Raw genomic sequence first — 25,323 nt, 5'->3', positions numbered from 1 at the left:
CCGAGATTGTTGTTGTTTACAGTTACACTGATGCATTTGCAGTATGTGAAGAGTTAAAACAAAGCACATGAGGAAAGGGCAGAGAAAGAAAGAGCAAAAACAGACCAGAGATACTTGTGGCGAGAGGAGGAGGAGTGGTTTGAGACTGAAGCCTCATAAAAAGAACAATTTTGCAGTGGGTGAGGAAATAAGAGAGAAGGAGGGAGAGAGGGAGGCAGCTTGCAAAAGTTTTTTTGGGGGGGGGGGGTAGAAATGAGCTGAGGGAAAAATATCCCCAACCTAATAAAATAATTTCTCCTTTATTGCCCTCCTCACTTCTCTTACTTTTCCATTCTCTCTTTCTTTTTCACTCAATCATTCTTCACATGTTTTCATAATAAATGTTAAAAGGAGAAATATTTTTTGTAGAAACCTGAACACACGCACACACACAGAGTATATACACACACATACACACGCAGAGACCAGGCCGAGAGATGTTTCAAGAATACCAGATGCTCAGTTGGAACGCGCTTCTCTAAAAAATGTGACCGCTCCATCACTTTTTCCGGCACATGACTGCCGGCTCCACGTCCAAAACAACCATTCCTGGAGGCGGTGTAACTGTATCCAGACTGCTCCATCTGATGTGGCCGTCCAGCAGGCAAAGCCCTGGTGAAGACACATCGCAGATCCTCGTCACCTTGTCACACTTCACTCCTGTTTGTTTCATCCTTCATCAGGTTTTAACAGGTTGAGATTAAACATTTTTTGATTGTACTGTGTTACTCTGTAGTTGTTGTCAAAGTAATGGATGTCTAAACACACACCAAAACACAACAAAATAAGCAAAGCACAGTTTAAAAGGCCACTTCATTTTTGAAGTGTGGTGTTGATGGATATTATTATCCACCAGAGCTGCACATTTTGGAGGGAGGACAAGAAAAAACAGTTGAAGAAATTGCAGATGTTTATCTGGCACATCTGCTTCACAATGGCTGAACCACTGTGAATGATGCAATCATCCCAAAAAACATGTTTTCTAAACACATTTGCCTCTAACTGCTGAATATTCCAAGAAATTGTGAAAGACTCCCTATCTGCAAGACTTTCAAAATAAAATTGTGAGATTTTCAAAATAAACTAAAATAATAAATGAACTATGAGATAAGTAATCATCTGAAAACTGATATGTTTTCTAAATGTGTCTGCCTCCAACTGCTAAATATTTAGAGAAATGACAGTGAAACACTTTCTAATTGTGAGCTTTTCAAAATGAAACTGTTAGATTTTCAAAATAAAACTAAATCAACTGTGAACCATCCCTCACAAACATGTTTTCTAAACATGTTTAGCTGTATAGCTTTACCATACTAACTGCATAAACAGTGTATTGTGATGATGCAAACAAACTCTCAGTGGGCACATAGTGGATTGTGCTGTTGGAGTTTTTCAAACCGAAAGGCATTTTTAAATTTTTGAACCATCATATATGTAAAAGGGATGAATGTGGAAGAAATGTTGTAACAAGAGAGTGTAGTACTTTATAGTTTTATCATACAGCACAAAGACAGGACAGTCAAGGATATTTTGGCCCAAAATACTGGAGGCTTGAATTCAAGTAATCTGCTAGAATGTAAAATCTTTCAGTAATAAAGTAAAACATATGTGTTTTTACCTTGACCACTATGTTTTTTAGGGTTTTATGGGGACTGATGACAACAAGGACAATTGGACTTTGTTTGCTTGTGGTGATTTCTTCTTTAATTGATTTAAAAAAGAAAAAATCTGCAGAGTTGGCCTCAGTGATAAACTGATTGATGCGAGTTCTAGAGCTACAATATTACTTCAGTTTCTTGGGAATATTCAGTACTTATTATGTTTAATCATTTCTGAGCGTAAAAGTGTCAAGTGTTTGTGTAAAAGCGAATAGTGAAAGAGTATATGAAAGAATGGAAATGCAAATATATAATACAAAAAAATGTATGAATGTTTGTAGAAAATAGTTTAATTTCACTTTATCTAATGAAATACAAAAGTGAAAACAGGCAGGAAGAAAAAATCTCATTCCATTTTATTGATATGATCATCATTATAAATATCATTACCATTATCATTGTTATTAACTAAATGAATTCACCTTCAATTTTGATTTGTGTAAAAAAAAAAATCATTGAGCACCATCAAAGTTCATAAATAGCATTGTTTGTTATTCTGTGCCAACATTTGGGTAATTTACCCCCCTGATCTGATCTAATTCATCACATGCTGAGTGTAAACTGGGATTCATTTCCACCATTGTCACATTATGCCTCTGTCCAGCAGGACTCCAAATGACAATGTACAAAAGAAAAAAAAAAAAGAAGTCATTATAACTTTATCAGGAGAACAATAATAACAATAACCATACTTATAATAACAACAATTTCCCATAGCAATGATAATAATTAAAGAATTGCACCATATTGTTGGAAACTGTACCGCTTATTGCAGCTCTGCTCATATTCAACAACAAATGTACTGGAATGTTTGTGAGATAAAACATCACGTTTTTTAAGAAATATTTTCCCGTCTGACTGCTTGCACTGAAAGAAAAAAAAATATTGCCTTTGAATCAAGTTGCAGTTACAGTAGCTGCATACAAATGTAGAAAAAAATGATTCTAGTTTTTGTACCAGACAGAACCATCTTTGTTTTTAGATGTCGCCTCCAGCAGCCTCATGTTAAGCCTGACTTTCAAGGACATAATCTCTGCTAAACAAACACTAATCATAAATCCTATCTGTGCATGTTCAAAAGTCTGCATCAACTGATACTAACACTGTGCATAAGGGACGTGTTGTTATACTCTGCCCCGTCAAACCCATCCCAAAAGGAGGCAAGTGTAATACCTGCAAGCGAACACGGTCATCTTTAGAGTTTAAATGGGCGATGGGAATCCTCTTAGTAATAAGGCTAGGTATCATAAATTTGATTTGCTTTTCTTTTCAGTACCTTATTTTGAAAAAGCCTTTTCTATTGAAGTGGGGTTGTATGAGGCAATAATCGATAGTCGGTGTATTACCAGGGAAGCAGACAGGTACACCGTGTTCACCATGTAAACTGTCATTATATTAGCCAAATATCGCTCTCCCCAAACCAAACATACTCCATTAACGAAATCAATCATTTTACCTCATATAATGTGGGAGTTGCTGATCTACAGAAATATATGGTTTATATAATGGCAGTTTCCCATCAGAAAAGGCTGTCTGACAGTGAGGTAAAACAGTAAAAATACTTATCGATTGTCTCAGGTGGGCTTTTTTTTTACTGGCTAAAGTATGTTGTTGCTGAGCATGTCCAAGGGACACTGACTGTTGATAAGTATTTCATACAACCCCACTTCAAATAATCTCTACTATCCCTTAAACAAAAGAAGCCAAAATTCTCAAACATTATTGTTGGCAAAACAAAGGCAACAGTACAAAAACTTTGCCTTAATAAAATAGTCTATAATTAGTAACATTTGGCTTAAAATCTGGAACAACTTGATCAGAGAATAAGAAAACAAGGTTGCAAATCTGTCTAGACATTCAGTGCCAGCTTGCTTTTAATACAATGTGCAGTTTGCACGTTTTAGGCAGTAATAAAGAAGAGTGAGGTTCGATACCCAGCCCTGTTTAGTGGTAGAAAGGAAATCAGAAAAATACTGCATAGCCGAATATTAATAACTTTGTCACACCGAAAAGAATGACATTCAGAATAAAACTTTTTGAGCAAATGTATTTCAGAGACGATGAATTTCTGGGTAAACTGAGACACAGATTTCAAAAAGAATCAGACAGCAGTTCAGCTGGAGTCGTCCAGTTAAAGGAGAGGAAGAAGGAGGGATGTTTTTTCTTTTTAATATCTGGGATGTGAGAGAGGAGAGGTGGGAGGGAAGTCGCTGATGAGTCTCTTTGTATATTTCCCTTCTCTATGTGAGATTGAGGGTATGTTGTTAATCTCTGGACACAGAACAGTACATGTAAATAGTTAACATACAAATACACATTTTCCTGATTTCAGTTTCTAGGGCCTTTATCGTTTATTTCCTCTCTTTTGTGGCACATACAAACCACCCAAAACTTAACACATCTATCCCACATTTCTTCCGTCTTTTCTCCAGTCGCTCTTTCCTCCTCCTCCTCTTGCATTTCTTCAGCCTCGGCCCTCGTTCCCTCTCTTTCTGTCCCTCTGTGGCAGTCTGTCAATCACCCCGTCGCTCTGTCTACACCTTGTCCAGCAGGGATCTCTGGCAGTAGAGGAGGCGTCGAGGCGTGCCGTACTTCCTGAAGAACAAAAGCGCTCCCAGAGTGACCACAACCAGCACCAGTAGGAGGAGAGGGATCACCACGGCCGCTGGCCCGGCGCCGCTCTGCGACTCGTCCACCTCGATGATGATCACCTCCTCTTCCCGACCCTTCTTGGGCTCGTCGCTTTCGCAGCCCATCCAGTCACTGAGCACAGACTTCGGGTAGCCAGACTCCACCTTCATGTACTGGTTGTTGAACTTCCAGTACTTGTTGGCTTTGTAGAAATAAGTGTAAGCTGCAGAGAATGGAAAGATAAAGAGATTAGAAGTTAGTTTAATGCAGAGGTGGGAATAAATTAAGTACAAATATTACTATACATGGGTAGATTTTTCAGGTATCTGCACTTAACTTGAGTATTTATTTTTCTGACAACTTTTTACTTTTATTCCCTACATTTTAATACAAATGTCTGCATGATCTACTCCTTACATGTTCAAAAGAGGCTCATTACTCTAGTTTTAATGCATTTGAGAATTACTGACTTTTTTTTTAACCATGCACTCCGTCTTGCGAACAACAAGACTTATTTCATCTTAAATATATGAGACACATAGAAAACAAATGCAAAATACGATTCCTTGTTCTATCCATCAGTTTAAAAAGACATAAAATACTTGAACAAGACAAACATGATATAAAAGACACAACAACACAAAAAATAACTAAAAAGACAAAAAAGACCTCACATAATGTAAAACACATACCAGGAAAACAGAACACAAAATATGTAATGGAACAAAAATGACACAAAGACGCAACAATCTTGTGTCTTTTCCTTCCATAGTTGCAACTTTGTCTTCGTCTCTTGTCAAGCATCTTAGCTTTTGTGTTTTCCCCAGTGTTTCCTTGTCTTTTTAACTTTCTTCTGGACTTTGAATTTGAATTTGTTTGGCTTTGACCCTCTGCCTTCCTTCTCCCAGTACGCTTTTGTTTTGGACTTTTCTGCAGTAAACCTTTAGAACTGCATAGCTCGGCCTTCGGAGTCTGCATTTTGGGTCCATTACTACGACTATGTGACAATTTTCTGTCCATCAGCTACTCAATAATTTCTGCCCTAACTGTAAATAACATAAAAATCTTGGACTAGCCCACAGAAATCCACATGATCAGTTTAATGAGGTGGAAAACTTACATCCATCTTCGCTCATGATGGCAGCTTTAATGTTTTCTGGTGCACCGCTCCACATGCTGATGGGCTTTGGGTAACCATTGTCCACGGTTCGAGTCTGCTCGTTGAAACGGTAGTACCTGCAAACGACACAAAGACACAAAACTATTAAAGATCGACAGTATAACAAACTTTGACAGCTTTGTATGGCTGTATGGCATACAGTTACCTTTTTTTTTTGTATCTCGTTACAAAAAAATCTGTTAATTCACTAGCAAGCCTGACGGCTAAATACAGGCAAAAATACTCCTGAAATAAATGAAAATAGAAAGTCTATGCTGCTGCCTGTGTTAAAGTTAATTCTCTGGTAAACTCAACTGAAGACAGGAAGGACAAAGTGTGAGTCAGAGGACTGAAATGTGGGACACTACCTTCATAACAAGCTCCCAGATGAGCGTGATAAAAGTACAAGTTGTAACAAGTTACAACTGTACAAAAGTATGAGCAGTACTTGTTTTGGTAAAAGGGAAAGAGATTTAATCTTTGCATGAATGCTGCAAGAATGTTTCATTGAAAAGCTAGAGTTGAACATCTGTATATCTGTCTAATCTGCAATTGTAAGCAGATGATAAAAAAGTATTTACAGTCATCTGTCCTTTGAAATGAGGCGACACTGGAAATATGACTTGTTTAAACCTGCTTAACTTTTCTCCTGAAAGAAGAAACATGTTTTCACAGGCAAACCAAATGCAAAACAATCAGATTATAGGTAAATAAAAGAAAAAACTAAATAGAGGATGGACTCACTTGTTGCCTCTGAAGAAGTATGTCTGTCCTGTTGGTGTGTAGAAGAGAGCAGCGTCGATCTTGTCTTTGGGTAGACCAGTGCCCAAGTCTTTCAGGCTCTTGGGGGAATCCTTGTCCATGCTAGACTCACTGAAAACCCAGTACCTGTCACCTGGAGAGGGAAGAGAAAGAAAAACAGAAAGATGAGAAGAGGCGAGACGGAAAACAGAAAGGGAGGAACCATCAGAGGAAAAACAGATCAAAGACAGACAGTTTTAAGAGTTAACACATGAAATTCATCATTCGAGCAGCCGCAATCTGGTTTCAATCTCATCTCACATGGAACCTACCCTTGAAGAAGACAAATTTCCCATCATCCCTCTCGTAGGCAGCGTTGATGTTTGAGGGCAGGCCCTTCCAGAAGTGGCTGATGGTCATCGGGTAACCAGTCAACACCTTGTTGTTACGCACACGCCAAAACCACTTGTCCTGCAAACACACACATACAGATAGATTAGAAATACAGCAGAACACATTCCAAGACGACACATTATTTTGAAGGAGCACGATATTGTGCAAGCTACAGTGTGTAGGTTGACTTTAAAGAACCACACGAGATGAAAAAACATCTTAAAGAGCCTCAATAGGTCTTTTTCACTGAGAACATTTTGACATGTGACAGTAGGAAAGGCACAGGTGTAAGTAATAAAAACTAATAATGGCTAAATTCCATTTAGCTGCCTCAGTTTCAGGATCCTGGTATTATACATACTGACTTATTATTATTATTATCACCTGTGCTTTTCCTGCTGTGGGCAAAGTCAATAATTTGGTCTCAGAGAACATTTGAATATTAGAGAAAAAAGGGACCTGTGTACCTTAAATACAAACTTTTCCCCTCTGAGGACAGCAATGGTGTCAAAGTGTCCCTCACAGATGTCTGGCCCATGGTCTGGGTAGGACGACTTTGTGGGACGAGGAGGAGGGGGAGGAGGGGGAGCACCAGACTTGGTTCCTGTGGTAAAGATGTTGTGGGGGAGAAGAGTGAAATGGTTAATTTGGAAGAAGTTATGTACAGCAGGCCATGTATCAACACTGCAGTGACTCACGTCCACCACTGTAGTCCAGACGGAAATATCTCATCAACTGCTGCATTGATTGCCATGAAATTTAATGCACACTTTCACTGGTACCAGAGGATGCATGGGGGAGCCTGAGGTTCACGTTTGGAGTTTTAACAACCGGCACCTTCATCAAGTGAAAATGCTCAGTGACTGACACCTGTTTTGTTTTTGTTTAATGACTAAATACCTGCAAAACTAATGACATTCCCATCAACCTCAGGTGTACTTGGCTCGCCATAATCGCCTTAGTGCTTGTCGTTGGTGGTGACTATTGGGTTTCAAATTTTCTGAAAGCTGCAAGTCAACAAGTCTTGTACATGACTTCAGATATTGTAATCACGAGGGAATGAGTTTAATTTCAAGGCAGCATTGGTCCCATCTCTGGTACTTTGTGTTTATGCCTATTAGCAATTATTAGCATACTAGCATGCAGATGTAAGATGGATAAAATGGTAAGTATTAGGATTATTAAGGATTATTAAAAGCATGTTAGCGTTGTGTCAGGAGGTTAGGTCTCAGGTTGCAGTTGTGTTTTAAGTGGAGCATCACTGCAAACATGTTCAGAAAAGTCCCAGTTGTCCTGGGAGAAAAACCCACCGTAGATTGCCTGGATGCCTCTGCGGTCATCGTCTGGGAGCTGGAAGTTTTCCGTGTCAAACCACTGGTAGAAGGGCGCCATGATGGCAGAGGGGTCGTTGGAGTGCTCCAGACCCAGAGCGTGACCCAGCTCATGGACCGCCACCAGGAAAACATCATTACCTTCAGAGAGAGAGAAGGAGAAATCTCAGTACTTTTATTTTCATTTTTCTTTCAGGACCTACACTTCACCACGTTTTCTTCCGTCTCTTACCCCCCTGGTCGACGTTCCCGGTGGTCCAGGGCTCAGCGAGGTCAAAGTGGGTGTCTCCACCGATGCCGTTTCCGGGGAAGTAAGCGTGAGCCAGGAAGCCGCCCTCTCCGTCGAATGGCGTGCTGTCACCATGGAAACCCTCTGCGAAGGACAGCATGATGTCTGCGAACTTGTCGACCTTGTCTCTGATGTGGCTGTAGGGGATCTCTCTGAAGGTGAGCGGGATCACGCTCTCCCACACCTTGAAGGCTTTTCGGATGGCTTCATACGTGGCTCTCTCGCCGATCTTAGGGGTGTAGTTCTGTATGCTGCAAAGAACAGAAAGACGGGGGTTTAGGGTGGGGATGCATGGAGGAGACCAAAAAATACATTAGAGACAAGACAGAAGACAGAACAGAAACAAGTAAGTTTTTTGCACATTTTACTCAGAGTTTGGACTTTGAATGGTCAGTTAAAAGGACCAGTGTGCAGGATTTAGCGGCATCTAGTGGTGAAAAAATGTTAATTTCATTGATGCTACAATGATTCATCAATTCAACAATTTGCAGAAAATTTAACTGGCCACAAGTTTGAAAATCTGTTAATAATGGAAGTAAAAAAAAAATGCTTAAAGTCAGTGGTTCCCACATCTAAACTTAATATTTTGGGTGTTTCTTAGTCTTCTATGATATACAACTTAACAGTCCAAAACTCAGTGACATTTGAATTATGGACTGTTGGTGAGTTCCAACATTTCACAAATGAAATGATTAATTTATTAATCAAGAAAATAATTTTAAAGATTAATTAATAATGACAAACATTACTTGCAGACCTATGTGTATGATCACTTGCATAATAAATCATATTCACATGTGAAACTTCAGTCTTAAATAGCGTAGGTGTGTACCTGAAGGTCACCTCAGACTTGTCCCACTTCAGACCCTGCACGGCGTATCTCTTTCTCCTCAGGTTGGTTTTCAACTCTGGGCCAAACTTGTCTGGAACGCCACATCGTGGCCGGCTCATCGCCCTGACAAAGAGCAAAATAAAATTATAAAAAATGTCAAATATTCAGACTTCTTAGATAAATTGTATTTGAATATTCTTTGAAAAAACCAAACTGTGCTATTAATCAGGACTCACTCTAACGTGGCTGTGTCTATGGAGCCAGTGACACTCAGACCATAAAACCTCTGCATGGCCTTTATCGCTGTTACAACGGACTTCGGTGAGCGGATGGCCTGGGCTCTGACATCACCCGGAGGCAGGTAGCCATACTGCTGCAGCCAAGCCTACAAGAGAGAGAAAGGAATGACAGTTATGTGCCTTTGTTTAGTTGTTATGAATATCACATTCAGTTTCTGCCATCTTCTGCCGATAAAACACTGTAAATCCTACAAGCTACAAATCACTCAAAGAAATATACATTGATTCATTATATTCTGCAGAGAAGACCTGATGTAATCTCACTGTGTTTACTTTTGCACCCTGTATCATTATATCATTATTGTGTTTGAGAAGAACATGAACAACAGTGATCTGGATCTGCTTCAGCAACTGAATAACCTCATAATATGTATATGGACATTATGAGATACTAAACCTGTAACTTGTACAAAAATATCAATTATAAATTCAAATTGTTCTTCCAAAAATGTGACATGCTCCAAATGACTAAAACAGGCATTAACAATATAAAACGTGTGATCTGGAATCACAAACATGGACATTTTTTTTTTTTTTTTTTTTTTTTTTACATTTTTTTTGGCACTGTATAAATCCAACAATGAACAAATGATCAAGAAAACAGATACTTCAACAGGCATTTAAGAGAATTTAAGTTTTTCTCATCGCAAGATCTGAACAGCAAAATCAAAAGCAATTAAAAGCTATTCATTTAGTAAGATTATGTTCATTATGAACTAATCTGCAAAAAAATGTGAAAAATGCTCATCATAAGTTCCCAGAGCCCAAAGTGATGACTTCAAATAGTTTTTTTTGTTAAAACCAGCTGTCCAAAACTCAAAAACTCTTCATTTACTGTCATAAATGACAAAGAAAAGCAGCAAATCCTTGCACTAAAGCAAATGTGTGATATTTTTTCTTGAAAAATGGCAAATAATCATCTTTCAGTCAACTAATCTTTGCAGAAAAGATGACTTTTTAAAATCTTGACAGCTAAACTTACACAGTGCAACTGGTATAAAACTTCATATATCCATAAAATACATGCTAATGAAAAGATAAACAACTAAAGTAATTGGGGAAACGGGTAATGACATTTATTTGCTAAAATACACTAAAATTGCTACTATATGAACTTTATGCAGTAATTAGGACTTTTGCAACACATTACTAACATCTAGTTTTCTTTCTCTGTGAGTTACTCTGTCTGCTCTTACTCAGACATGCCAGAAACAACACAAAAACCACCTGAAAACATGGCAGAAAACATCTTAGTCAACAAAATTGGATTGGACACTTGTGTGAACCTGTGGGTGTTTTTTCCCTACTTCAAGACAACTTTCTGAGCTTGTTTGGACCTGCTTCTCTGAGCTCAGATGTATCACACAGATTGTCGATGGTAAATAAGGGAGGCAAAGGGTGTGTGTGTGTGTGAGTGTGTGTGTGTGTGTGTGTGTGTATGTGGGGGTTTGTAGCAGGCTTGTTAACCTACAGCAGCCAACACACACTGAGGTAACTCAGCAAATTTATTGTCGTTCCTTCATGCGACTGTGACATTATCCCATTTACAAACTCTTAAAACCCAACGACAAATCCTCACATGCCCCCTTGATTTATACCAAACTCGTTACGGGAAACTTTGTTGTGGGGTCATAAGGAGGGATGAGAGAGGAACTGAACGCCAAATAAAACACACAATGTGAAAACACTGATGTCATCTCAGTTACGATGACCCATAAGTCTGTCTAGACGATCGCAGCCAAAGACAACTGGTGGTCACAACGCTGGAAAAAAGTAACATTTTCAGCAACATTTGGGTTCCTCAAAGCTCGAGTTTAAGATCTCCCTGCCACTGTCTATGTCTGCCCTCCTCCTCCTCCTCCTCCTCCTCCTCCTCCTCTCTCTGTCTGCCTTCATGTCAACCAAAACCACCACTGTTTATCTTTACACATGAAAGACCAGCCTATTCTTTCCATTCTGCCTGCTGCTGGTGGTCTAAGACTCTCTTAAAGGGATAGTTTGACATTTTTGGAAAGACATCTGTATGTTATATATTCAGATTCAAAGGGTAACTTCTGTATTTTTGAACAATGACCCTATTTTCCCATGTTTCCAATATTGAGAAGCGAAACTCAGCTGCAATGTAAACAAAAATAAGACCATTAAAAGTTCTTGTTTTTGCCACCAGTAGACTTAGATTGTCTTTCTGTCCGACAACATTATGGAAAGGACTCCTGCAAAGATAGACCTTTTTTAAAGAGTGTGACCCTTTTTGTTTAACTAGAAACAGCTGCTACATGGCTCTGTTCAAAGACCAGACCCCATTTGCAGAAACAGCAATTTTATCATCGTAAAACAAACTTCATTCAAACTCAACAGAAACTAAATTAAACTCGCCAAAAACATTGAGTCTCATCTTTCCACTGCTCCAACAATCGTCAGCTCTGGTTGTTTGGTTGAAATAAACACTTAATTCCACCAGCTGATACCAAAATTTTCTCCCCACTGCTTCTCTGATGTCCGACTTCCCTCTCGCTCGTCTTCTAATATTTTCACAGTTGGAACAGATTGACAAATCTGACAAAAACGACTTTCTCTGTGGAGATCTTTTCCATAATGTTGTCAAATGCACATAAGAATTATATTGCAGCCCGTTTTGCTGCAGCGATTTCCCTCAGTGCTAGCAGTAGTACAAGTGTTGTTAGCATGTCAGAGAACTGAATTCTTGTCCCCATTAGTAACTCAAACACAAAGACATGACAGAATAGGGTCCATGCTGAAAAATAACGAAGTTAACCTTTAATGGAAAAATATCACAATGGAACTAGAGCTGAAGAACAGCAGCCACCGTGGGCACAAATGACAAATGCTAACAGTAACACAAGTAGAGAGAAGTCATCAAGTCAGCAACAACGTCCATGTAAAGTTTGCTAAAATTAGTTAACATTAGCCATCTTAAGCTAGTGGTCAAACCAGAGAAAGTCAGACTGCTCCAGCAAAAACTTAAACGTATTGAGCTTAGGTGTGTGTTTTATTAATTAGAAATTCTACTTTTCATTAATAAGAAGATGATTGTGTGATTTCTTCATTAGAAAGTCTTGCAATAAATCTTGCTAGCTGACATGTTAGCCTAAAACCAAAGTGTAAAAGTGACTCATTGTGATTTTACGGTGGAATTTAGGTGTGAGACACCCAAATGTCACATGTATAATGTGCTTTAGAGATGCTGGTAGGTATATATTTTATCCCTTAATTCATCCCCTCTTAAAATCTATTTTTCATTTATAAGAGGATGATCTCTACTTTCAAAAGTTACATAGTCTTGCTTTAAATCTCACTAATTAATTGCCTTATTTGCTTAATTAGCACCAAAACCGTGGCGGAAAAATGACTCCTTGTGGCGTTAGGAGGTAGTTAAGGTGGTGACAGACTGAAAGGCCACACATAGTGTGCTTTGGAGGTGCTGGAAGACATATTTTAACTATTGGATAGAGCCAGGCTAGCTGTTTCCCCCTGTTTTGGCTTCATATTTAACAGACAAACATAAGCATGGTGTAAATCCTCTCATCTCGTTCTACATACTATTTGCACACAGAGAGTTAACACACATCTACATCTCCACCACCACGGATTAAATTGGTGGAATTACCCCGAATTCCTTCGTTAGCGTCATCTAAACCTCAGATATCTGTCTTATTCCACCATTAGTGCTGTTTTTCTCTTTAAGCCTTCCTCCAGCAAGTGAAGGGAAAAGCAGTGGGGGGAGGGATGGAAATCTAGTAACTGCACAGGCAGGACTACCTGTCCTTATACTGCCTGGGCACACACAGCCACTGTTAGCACTGTGGTGGGCAGAGAGGCCAGAGAACAAGGTTCACTTATGACGACCTGCAGAGAGGCAACATATCCCCCCTTTCTCTCCTTCTCTGTGTATCCCCCCCTTCACAATTTCTTCAAGATTTCTCTGGATTATTTAAGCATCTAGTTAATCTAATTTATCCCCTGACTCTCTCTTGAGTCAATCTGCCTCTGACACCAACCAAATTTACTTTCTCTGCCTCTCTGCTGACTGCTGCTAGTGTGCGCTGTGGCTCCAGTGTGGTGACGCGTCTGCTTCTATAAAAACACTCCCCTGAAAAGTCTCCCCCACACCGTCAAGACCTCCACTTCTCTCCTTTAGTCCCGAGCTACTACTCCACACACCACCACCACCACCTCCGGTTGGGACGCCAGGTATCCCAGCATGCACCCCTCCTCCCTGGAACTCCCAGCAGCCGCCATCAAAGCTTCTATTTATTGAGACGTGTACATGGCTGGTATTGTTGGCCTCGGGGGTAGTTAGGTAGCTCGCTACACGGCCATGTGTGGTCAAAGGGCTGGCCGCTAGTTTGGTAAACACACATGGGGTCTGTGTAGTGTGTGTGTGTGTGTGTGTGTGTGTGTGTGCAGTGACGTGAGGTCTGAATGTATAATGCACAGACGCTGAAACACAACCAGCATGATGTAAAGTCGGTGGAAGAAGAGGTTGTTTCGGTGGAGCTGACATGGTTTTTGTGACCCTACTGTGACCTTAGTATGTTATATAGAGCTGAAAATGTATTTATTAGACAGATCTTGATAATCTATCAATTGTTTGGTAAACAAAAATGCAAAAATTCAATTGTTCCTGCTTTCTAAATGTAAGGATATGCTGCTTTTCCTTGTGTTAAGATACATTAAATTGAATATCTTTGGGTTTTGGACTAATGGCTGCACAAAATAGGCCATTTGAATTCAAGTTGCAACTTACAGTTATTTTCATTGTTGATTTATCTGTCGATAATATACTTGATTGCTTGATTAGATGTTTTGTTTGACATGAAATGTCAGAAGATGCTTCCAAAAGTCCCAGATGACGTCCTCAAATGTCTCATTGTGTCCACAACCCAAAGGTATTCAGTTTACCCTCATGACTTAATTTGTTTTTGATTACTTAAACCAAGTAATCGGTTATCAAAATAGTTGCCAATTAATTCAATAGTTAACAACTAACTGACAGTTTGATTAGTCGATGCAGCTCTAATTTAAATAAGTCACTTTGGGCTCTTGGGGAACCTGTGGTCAGTGTTTTCTCACACTCTGTTCATAAAGAAAACTCAAGAAGACAGATTAATACATAATGATCAGCTCAGTTGCAACTCTAAATTCCATAACATATATCAGCAAATGCACAATTAATTAGATTTATGTATGCTGGTAGTAAAGCAAAAATATTGAACAGTAGAGCTTTAATGAGTGTTTTTCCTGAGTTTTTATGGATGATAATCATTAGATGAAGTTCTAATCCTAGATACTGTATGTTTATTAAAAATCTAATTTATTAAAGATACTTAAAACATCTAGCATCTAAATATCTTTATGTAAATCTTAATATATTTCCAAATATCTTTATGTAAACATAACCTGCAAGGAGTGATGAGGTCGGAGCCCAGATGGCAGGCAATGATCTGCTGCAGTAAAAAAAAACATTTTAAATTAAGTTGTCTGACAGAACTTACATTCTAGTCATAACACCATCAACTAAATCATCTATATATCAACTTCTGGGCACCCATTAAGCCTCCATTCCCCCCACAGTTTCTGCAATCTGTGCAGCTTTTCAAAGCTAGAACAGCACTTGACTCTTGGTTTGCTGTGTGGTCATTTGTTTACAGAAAAGGCACTCTGGTCTAGAGCAGTAGGTTTAATCAGTCTGGTTTTGCTGTCTCTGCCTGTGTGGTTGGCATTTTTAATCAATGTGCCCAACTAAATGAAGGCTTTTGATATAATTTCTCCTTGCTTGGTAGGTAGGTGGCTCTTTATTTGTCCCCAGCAGCAGAGATTTGAGAAAAAAGGTAAAAGGTTGTAAATAAGGATTAAGAAAATAGGCAATGTAATAATGCAGTACAGTAAAAATAATGTGAATAATGAGTAGTGATAATAGCAATGCTAATAACAGTACTGGTGTAAGAACAGGTGCATCAATAAACAGTAAGGATGTAGCATAGTATGTAAGTAAGTGCTCTGTCTAGTCTAGATTGCCAGCAGGTAGCAACCTGAAGCCATGGTGGCTGTGAAACTGGTGAAAATCATGAAAGACAGAGCAACATGGTGACCTCTGTTTAAGAGGAGCTGCAACCTCTGTAGATACTAATGGCTAAAATAACAAATGATTCTTATTTTCAGATGACTATACACTAATAAACATACTGACTACTAACATACTAACATACTTGCAAATATTATATTCCTGTCTGCCCTATTCTGCCAATCAAACCTCAATAAATCTTACACATTGGACCTTTAAAAGTTGATTTTAACACAGACGTCCTCCTATGTCCTCCTCCTACAGCCCCAAGATCAGGTAATGCAGCAGGATCTACTTTTTAAAGGGTGCTGGATACAATATTTAAATTAAATTAGGACAAACTAATTGAACCTGGTGCTGCCAATATCACTCAGTCGAGTATCAATGAATCATAAATGTAACCATGATGCTGAACAGCATGACTGAGATGTCGCCCATCAGAGGACAAGTGGGTTACACCTATTGTCACACACTCTTACTCACAGCCTCGTGAGACTGAGTTGGGATTTGTTTTCCGGATGCACAATAAAAAAGCCAACCATATGTTCCTAAAGGACTTATAAACAAAATGAAAAGAAAAATCCCGTGTGTATTTATAGCTGTGGTAAAAAAAAAAAAAAACAAGATGTTTTCAGAGGAAGTGAAACTGTCATTGTGTCTGAACATCTGTCATGAAGGTTTGTCTATATTTATGCAATTTTTAGTGAAAGAAACAAGGAAGTAAATGGGTAGAAGGATGTGAGCTGTGTTTAAGCTTAGAAGTGCAAATAATGTAGCTGTTAAACCATGCCAAAAGCTTTCTTTTTGTGTATAGGAATGCTGCCAAGTGTCAAAACACTATTCGTTTCAAGCTGCACTGTGTTTTTTATTGTGAATCTGGTTTTCTTTAGTCAGACAAATTAGCGAGATACTTAAATCTCAACAGGACGGAGGCATTAAAATGGACAGACGAGAGGGTGAAGGACAGAAGAAGATGATCTAAAGTGCAGAGTTACATTAGTGAAGACGGAGAGGTAAAGACATTAGCAGGAAGAGTGAAAGAAAAGTGCAGAGAAAGAGAGAAAGAGAGGGGGGTTTGAAGTACGGCTGAATTTAAATTTGTGGGACTGACTCAGTTGTTCCTCTCGCTCAGTGCCAACGGAAAAAACTGAGAATTCGGCTCATGAGTGGCTAAATCTCACATTGCCTTCATTTCTTGGCGTCTCTGACCCATTTAGCACCCACACCAGTGCCCTCCAATCGTTTCTCTGCATTTACATTTCCACTGGGTCAAACAGGTCACATAAAACCACCCGACAGTTTAATTCTGCTTTAGTGAAACATTGTTTAACTGATGCAAGCCAACAATAACTGGTACATTCATACAAACTTTATATGGTGTCTGCAATGCAACTGGAGTGATAAATGGTTTATTGCACCATAAGACACTGCTTGTATGGCCATAATTGCAATAAAATAACCAGTAATTGAAAGCAGCTGAGCGTGCTTCTTCAGGCACTGCACTTAAAAACAATTCTGAGGTACTTGTACATACCTGACTATTTTCATTGTTACTTTATTCTCCATTGCACTGTGCTTGATGCTGCACTACATTTGACAGCTTTAGTTACTAGTTACTTCAATATTTTACACACAAAATACAAAAGGAGCTTTTAAAATATAATGAATTAAGTTAGCATGATTGAGATGATGGGTATTATTTTACAGGAAAGTATACTTAAACTTTAATAATACTTATTAGGCTAGTTCATTTGTTAATTATTAGGATTATAGTCTTAATAAGGACCATTACTGTGATGTCAAGTTATGAAAAAATCCTCTTGGCTGGCTTTTAATTCCAGTATACATAATGAGTAACTTTACTTTTGACACACTTTGTTGATAAAACACGTATGTGCTTTGACATGATGTTTGAATGGGAGACCTTCCCTTCTCAGAGTCAGGGGTCTAAGAATGGTAATACCTTTTGAAGAAAATGTATAATTTGCAATTTTAGGTTGTAGAGAACTGACATGACTTTACTTCACTAACTCATGCAACCTTTGTCATGATAAATGCTGTTTTATGGACATTTTAGAAGCACTGTAAGAAGAATTTAGATCGTTGATATAAGTAAGCAGCAATAATGCAGAATAAAAATACTATAATTACACAAAAAATAACAATAACTGTGTTAGCAGCAAAACATAACAGATCAAACATAAATGTACTTATTATACAGAAAGGTTACTTTATATTTCAAATTATTAGAGTATTGTTGATGCATTAACATGTTATTCTGATTAAACATCATGCCCTGGTTAATTTTAATGTTTCAGTCAGCATATATAGATATAGCTATAACTTAGGTCATATGATGAAAACTGAGCTGTCTCCATGGCAACTCCATCAGCTGATGAAGACCATGAGATGCAGATGAAGGATCCAGAAAATGGGCCGGTAAATACACCTTGAGTAGAGATTGTTTTGTCAGCTATTTGTATTGTGTTATAAAGGTGATCATGTAAATTTACTAATACACCACCTGGTCAACAATGGGTAGATTATAATAATGCAAATTATTTCAAAAGCTACAGTTAATAATTTATTTTGTATGTAAAATTTTAATCTGCAAATCAACAGACAAATGTTGAGTAAAAAATACATTATTTCCTCTGAGATGTGTTGGTGTGGAAATATAAAGTAGCATTAAATGAAAATAGTGTAAATATCAATGAGTAAATATGCTTAGTTTCTTTCCACTAGTGTCTAGTATTTTCAAAGGGCCCTTGATGTCTTTACCAAATCTGGCCTGTCTTTTTGGTTCAGCACATCTGGCCTTGAACTTCACTCAAATCCAAACAGCTGAGCACCTGAGACTAAAAACTTGTGTTAAAAATGTTTTCAGACTTGCTATTCTTAACATCACGGTGGAAACTTTCTGTCTTTGATGTCGTCTATGTTAACATGGCGGACCGTTTTCTTGGGCGTACAGCGAAGATAAGCTCCCTTTCTCCTTTTAACTCCACCAGTTACTCATTAAGTCTGATCCAGCTGATTATTTTGACATTTCTTAAGTGACAGCTGCTGCCTGTCAGAGCAGCGTGCACCAGATCTTGAGCAAGACCTTTTCTTTTGATGCCACATCAACAGCCACTCCGGTTGAGATAAAAACGATTGAACCCAGATGTGCTTTGACCAGAATCTGCTGGGATCACCAGACATGTGTCTCCAGATGGCAACGGGAAATCTCCACAATTTTTTCAGCCAGATATGGGAGAGATCCTGTTTTAGACGCTGTTGTTTTCATTGCTGCCCGCTTCCTCTGCTCAAGTCCAGCTAAGCTTTTTATTTAAGTGAAGGAAGGTTAGACGAGGCAAAAGCCATGAATGAAAACAGATGCCGGTCGGAGGAGGCCGCAAAGGTACTCCACTTCACCAGAAGCTGCTTCATTTTCAGAGAAAAATGGAAGTCTTATTTCTCATATGGAGCTTCTTCTTTCACTCACTGTGGATTAACTTGGTTTAGTTTGTCAGAGTGAAGTCAGAGAGGGATGTTCACATGTTGAGCAATGCTAATAAACCACCAAATTCCTCCGGACTAAGTTCCTCTGTCTGTTCTGCTTTCACCAGCCCCCCAAAAGAAACTCTGATGTTAATTAAACATTGATGTCACTCAGTTGTTTTTTGTTTCTCCTCACTGTAAAAACATACAGGAATTAAGTGGAATCACGTAATCTTTTCTCATTAAGTTAACATAAACATGCAAGTTTTATTTGCTCAATTTAATTTCTAGTATTTATTTTCAAAACACTTAAGAACTTATAAACATGAGTTCCTCTAACTTGAAGTCTTTTGACCTGAAATGATGAGTTGAATGACTGTACTATACAGAGTTCAATCAACTTAGGTTAAGTTTCTAAAGAAACACGGTCAGCACATTAGCAGACTTCCACAGATGCATTCTTTAAGAGTTAGGACTCTCCTGACACCCTTCTTTTTGTCGTTTCAGGAAAACATATATGATGGAAATATTGGCTACTTTAGGATAATAGTTGTTTCTTTTCAAAATGATGAAAATATTGCAAACCATGATGAAGATTAGTTTAATAAGTTTAATAAATTCACTGGATTTTCACATCCTGTCTTTGTGCCAAAGTTGGAACAAAGTAACTCCAACAGGAGCAGCTGCAGCTGTGAGTTCTTTTTCTGAAATGAAGAACTGAGAAAATGGGTTAGGGAAATCAAATTTGTTTGGTTGTTTTAACTTAATATCTTCAGCTTATTGAACATGATTTCTTAAGTGCAGCTGAATTAATATGAAGTTTATTTGACAAGAAAAGTTTTTTTTGTTTCAAATCATTACAGAATTACCTCAACCTGACCTTTCAGATTCAGTCAACTTAAAATTTTAGGGAAAGCATGGACACTAACTTTTTTTTTTTTTTTTTTAAGTTAAACCAAATTATTTCTACATTTTGGCACAAACACATTACAACACCACAAAGTGTAAAATGTGCACAATAAACTTAAACTCAGCTCTCTGCACATCATTATACTACTTTATAATTCCTTGTTTCTTTCAGTAAATATTAAATAAATATAAACAAACACTTTTCAAATTCAGTCAACTTAAAATCTGAAGGTGACACTAACTTTTTTAAGTTAAAACAAATAGTTGATTTTATTTACAGTGTATTTTTGGTGTCCCAGTTTTCTCCTCTTACAGACATGTCTATGTTTTGATCACAGGGTTCATCTGCAGCTCTCAGGTGATGTCATCCTGAACCCATAATTATATCTTATCCTGTTTCTACATCAGGACTGACTGTTATGTCTGACAACATCACAGCACTGCAGACAACACTCACTCTTCATCTGATGCATCTCATGTTAAATCCAGTACAGTGGGTTATTATTAGCTTAGTGCTGAAGTGAAATACTGCTGCAGGGATGTTAGAGATTCTGTCCTACAGCTGCTAAAGAATCAGCCTTGTTTTCTCTCTCTGTTTACAGACATTCATCACTGTCCCCGTGTGTTCGCCACAGGAGGGCAGCTGCCCGCGGCCTCTTATAAACTGTCTGAGTCTCTGACTTATCCACCATGTCTGGCTTTGACTCACACGCCAGCAACTTGTGGTCAGTGACTAAGGTCCTCCTGAGCTCCTTCGTGCATCCTGTCCACAGCACAGACTCTTGTGTTTCTTATGCTGTTTTTTTTTGTAGATATAGCTAATTAACTTTTTGCTCTCTGAATCAATTTCCTGTGACAGCAGCCTGTTAGTAGTGCATCCTGTCTTTAACAGAGAAACATCTTGTGTATCTGCAGTTCCTGACAGTATGACTGGATGTGACTAAACCATGATGTGGAGCTGTTTATGGCGCAAACATACAGTGAGATTTCAGCAATCTTATATGTTTGTTGCAAGCCTCACTGATAGTAGACTGTACGATCCAACATAAGGAGCAAATCAGTGGACAGAGCGGCTGTGACATCACTCATTGGTTTTAAACCTCAGGTTTGGCATTACAGGGGTTACCATCTTGTTTTTTGCAACCAGAGCATGCGCCGTACCAACGAGAGGGTGGAGCTGGTGGGTGACTACTGTTCAGGGTGGGTAATGACTCGTCCATTCAACAGGAAATAATGACGGCCTGACATTTCATATTTCTTTCATTATAAACATTGTATAGTAAAAAGTGCACTAAAAAGTTTCTGAAAACATTTTAAGAAAGAAATGGAAAATTTAATGACAGAATTTTGATCCATATTTGGTCAGTGGTGTCTAGTTTGACAGTTTGATCTGAGTTTGGAAACTGGAAACACAATGGTCATGTCTAGGAGGAAACCAGATCCGTGAAAGAGCTTGGGGGAAGTGATTATTCTAACCCAAGCCATGATTTTTCATTAACCGTAAGCAGGTGCTTTTTCACCTGAAACCTACCCATCATTATTTCAGTAGAAACATAATTAGTTTGTACAACATGTACAATGAAAGGAAACAACTCTTCCCTTCTAGACAGGAATCGTCTAACTAAACTAAATGACATCTCTGAAAACATTTTAAGAGAGAAATCGGTAATGTAGTAACTTGAATCTTGATCCATATTTGATCAACACTGTGGGTTAGACAGTTAGATCTGAGTTGTGTGAGCCCCGTGTGTTGCACTTGACAGACTCATTGAGAATGATCTGTCAAACACACTGTCCTAAAATATTCGCTGCTGTAGTTGTAGCCCTAAAAACACTACATTAGTCTAAACAGTTTCACAAAAATCTATATTAAAGTAATCAAGGCACATTACTTTAATACTGTGATGCTTGGATTAGGTTACTGACTACATTTTTAACAGGTAATTAGCAACTATATTAGAATACATTTTTAAAGTAAGCCTTCCCACCCTGGACATTGTCACTGTCAACTTGGTAGACATCGTCCAACCCTGGAAGGAAACACGCATCTACTCATGGACAAGAGACTCGTGCTCCTCGTCCTCCTCAGAAGAGCAGTAACCTCTCATCAATGAGTAGATGCACGTCTCCCTTTGCATAGATTTCTAGAGAGAGAGAGACCGCTGTTCAAATGTTTTGTTTTGACACTTTGAGCATCTTGAGTCTAGTGACTCGATCGATTTCCTTCATACTGGAGAAAAAGCAGACATCTCTATGGCTGCTAGATTCAAAATGGGCAGCTCACATCAAGACAATCCAGATGGATAAATAGCATTACCAGTAAAAGAAAAAAATATGTGTTTTTGATTTTGAGGTGAACTGTTTCTCGATTGCTCACATCAAACAGCCGTATGACCACTGGGACTACCTACAGAGCAAATATGAAATGGCTGGGAGACCGGAGGCGCCCAGGGAGCTCGTACCCAGTCATTTACAGAGCTGCAGGGGACCTGATGACAAAATATGTTGTTTGGTCGAAGGCTAAACTGCTCTTTATAGTCTCCAGACCAGGGGTGTCACAGTCTGACGCCTGAGGCCTGCAGACTCCCACATGAAGCGCCTCATGTCCAGCTTGTTGTGAGTGCCGTCTGTGCAGGCAGATGAAAACCATTAACCCCCTCCCCCGTCCCCATCACCACCAGAACAAAGCAGCTCAGCTGAGGTTTCTAAACTGTGCGCTGCCCCCTCCTCCTCCTTCACAAGCCACAAGAGTTTAGACTCATGACATTTTTTTCTCTGGATGAAGTTTCAGCTCTGGTTACAGTTTCTACTCGGATGGACTCTTTTAAACAGTCAAGGGAGTTTGGGGGAGGGAGAATAAACATGAAGGGAAGATAAACAGCTCCTCCCTTGCTATTGCAAGATAGAGAAGTTCTAGTAAACATTAGAAAGACACTAACGATATCAACAAAACTATAACTATCTTCAGTGACAGGCTACAATAACAGATTAAAATATGATAAAATATTTTCTTCTGTGATATATATCTCAATATATGTTTATTTTCTCTAAAATAACACACAGTAACTACCCAACAGTGTAAGACGCAGTTTGGGCTGAGCAACATGGACACTATACTTTCACAAAATGAAACACAAGGAGATTTTTTTTTCTTTGTTGATTGTTATCTTGGTTAATCAATTAGTTGTTTGGTCTATAAAATGTAATAAAGTGGTGAGAGATGTTGTCCACTGTTTCCCCAAACCCGAGATAACTTCCTCAAATGTCTTGTTTTGCCTCTAACCCAAAATGTTCTGTTAGCTGTTAGGAGGGAGTAAAGAAACATGAAAATATTCACATTTAAGAAGCTGGAAACAGATCATTTTGACTTTCTTTCTCAAACCGATTATGACCCAATCGTTGCAGCCCCAACTACTGCCTTTAAAACCAGAAAAAGACAACATATATGCCATATCAAGACATGAAAATATCAGAAATCTAAGACATATCTATTCCCAAATCACAATATCGATGAATTGCCCAGCCCTAACTGGAAACCCCTCCAAAAACCAACATTTCAAAGTTTGGAAAATGGAAAATTCCTTCACTTTTCTCTTTGTATTATCTAAAGTACAGAAATAGAGTATGATTTTTCATAGACTTACCTCTGCTTTCAGTACATTTGCAGTGACGGAGGTAAAACCAAAGCAGCAGAGACCACAGGCCAGCGTGAGGAGCTGCAGGGGCAGCATTCTTCTGTCTGCAAACTGCCCCCCGAAAAAACAGTTCAACAAACTAACTTTCAACACACGTCCGGCCGTCCTCACAACAACCGACGAAATGAAAAAAAAAAAAAAAAATCGATCGATGCAACTCCGTTATGCTTTTAAAACGTGGCAAGAAACTTTCTCTCGGATCCGCATGGACACTTTAAGCGCACCGCACAGCTTCTCTGCGCAAAAGCGGCTCCCTTATAGACAGAGTTGAGCTGAAAACACCGAACAAAATGCTAAAATCATGTGGTGGCTGAGACAAACTTTCAGCTGGTGTTCACCAAGATTTCATAGTTTGGCTTCTTGTCCTCTGGTTGGATCGTCTGCAGCGTGTGTGGACGTGGTCAGAAGAGAGAGAGAGAGGAAAGAGGGAGAGAGAGAGAGGAGAGATGGATTTTCCTCTGGGTCCTCCTCCAGATGTGCAGACGTCATTTTGTTTGACGACAGCTGAGCAGGTTTATCAACGCACCAATCAATGATACAGAGACAGATAGTAAAAGGAGCGATGCCACCGTGTAGAAATAATCAATTACACGTTTTTTCTGTTTTTTTTTAAAGTAGGCTACTCCAAATGGCCAGTTTTATTTGGAGTTATAAGAGTGACATAAAAAAAAGACCACATCTGTAAAATATAAGATGGATAAGAAATATAAAAGTGAAAATATTAAGATGATTAAATAAAATAATTTTAAGAAGTGGATATATAAAGACAAAGGAAATATAAAAAAATAATTATATTATTATCATTTATCATATCATCATCATATATTATCATTTTTATTTATTTTCACATTTGTTTGTTCATTTATTTCTGCATATATTTATACATTTAAACACATAATATAATACATCATTTTAATAACATAAAAATAGCCTAATCTATGTGCAAAATGTATCCTTAAAAAAATTATAAATATGTACAGAAAAATAATGAAAATGTGTATAATTATTATTTTATATTTTATTTGTCTATTGTCTGTTGGGTTCTAATTATTCATGTAATCATGTGTTTATTTTCACTTAAATATCGCAGCTGGGAAAAGTGTAGATGATTCTTGTATGTGAGTCTGTGTGTTTATTTCAACCTATAATAATACACCAGAATTTATTTATTAGTTGTACTGATAAGTTGAGTATTCTAAGTATTATAAGGGGCAGACGTTGTGTATTATAAGTTCAGCTGCTTTATACCTCCATGCCAAAGTGACAACAGTGTTTGAAAGAAGAGTCTGAGTTCTGATTTAAACAGCACAACTTAAGCTGGTTATAAAGATGCTTTACTCTAATGTGCTTTAAAGCAATTTGATATATTTTGAAGTGTCTGGAGGAGAAAAGCTCTGGATACTTTTTCTTCCCAGGCTGAAATGTAGTGAAAGTGGAGTAAAAATGGATTAAGTAACATAAAAAGGAAATGCTGTACTGTAAATAACTAAGCACAGTACTTAATTAAATGCACTCAGTTACTTTTGTATTTTTAGCCCTGAAGGCCCCTAATTTTGTGAATTAAAACTGATGTGTATGTGTGTGAGCCGACAGTGACATCTTGTGTTTAAAAAGAAAAATTTCATCATAACTGCTATTAGACTTTAGTCGTCCAGTATGGACATATATGAATATATGAATTGCAGTGACGTGAATAAATTCAGTGTAAAACTTTGAGTGTGAAGGAAAAAAAACACATTAGGTGAAGTTTTAAGCTATAAACGGGTGAGACATTTAAGC

The 25,323-nt window shown here is 38.3% G+C and overlaps 1 protein-coding gene across 1 annotated transcript; it reads right to left on the bottom strand.

Annotated features, from left to right (window-relative positions):
• Window positions 1-3,553: 3,553 nt before the first annotated feature.
• mmp14a (matrix metallopeptidase 14a (membrane-inserted)) lies at window positions 3,554-23,962 on the bottom strand. The gene is made up of 10 exons (XM_084711604.1): window positions 23,494-23,962; window positions 9,310-9,458; window positions 9,074-9,196; window positions 8,185-8,492; window positions 7,932-8,093; window positions 7,089-7,225; window positions 6,561-6,699; window positions 6,232-6,382; window positions 5,449-5,564; window positions 3,554-4,551 (listed from the first exon to the last, which is right to left on the bottom strand). Exons 1-10 carry the CDS (start codon window positions 23,578-23,580, stop codon window positions 4,232-4,234), a joined length of 1,692 nt encoding a protein of 563 aa, XP_084567730.1. The 5' UTR covers window positions 23,581-23,962; the 3' UTR covers window positions 3,554-4,231.
• Between the last annotated feature and the right edge of the window lie 1,361 nt (window positions 23,963-25,323).

Source organism: Lutjanus erythropterus, chromosome 23, assembly GCF_056507025.1.
Source record: "Lutjanus erythropterus isolate fLutEry1 chromosome 23, fLutEry1.hap2, whole genome shotgun sequence".
Taxonomy (NCBI): Eukaryota; Metazoa; Chordata; class Actinopteri; order Lutjaniformes; family Lutjanidae; genus Lutjanus; species Lutjanus erythropterus.
This window is presented reverse-complemented; position numbering and strand designations above follow the sequence as displayed.

Excerpts from the sequence above, each read along its gene's own strand:
- mmp14a (XM_084711604.1), bottom strand. The coding sequence starts at position 23,580 with ATGCTGCCCCTGCAGCTCCTCACGCTGGCCTGTGGTCTCTGCTGCTTT. Across the intron at positions 6,700-7,088 it reads GGGAAAAGTTTGTATTTAAG|GACAAGTGGTTTTGGCGTGT; the intron begins GTACACAGGTCC and ends GTGTGTTTGCAG. Across the intron at positions 5,565-6,231 it reads TACTTCTTCAGAGGCAACAA|GTACTACCGTTTCAACGAGC; the intron begins GTGAGTCCATCC and ends TGTCGTTTGCAG.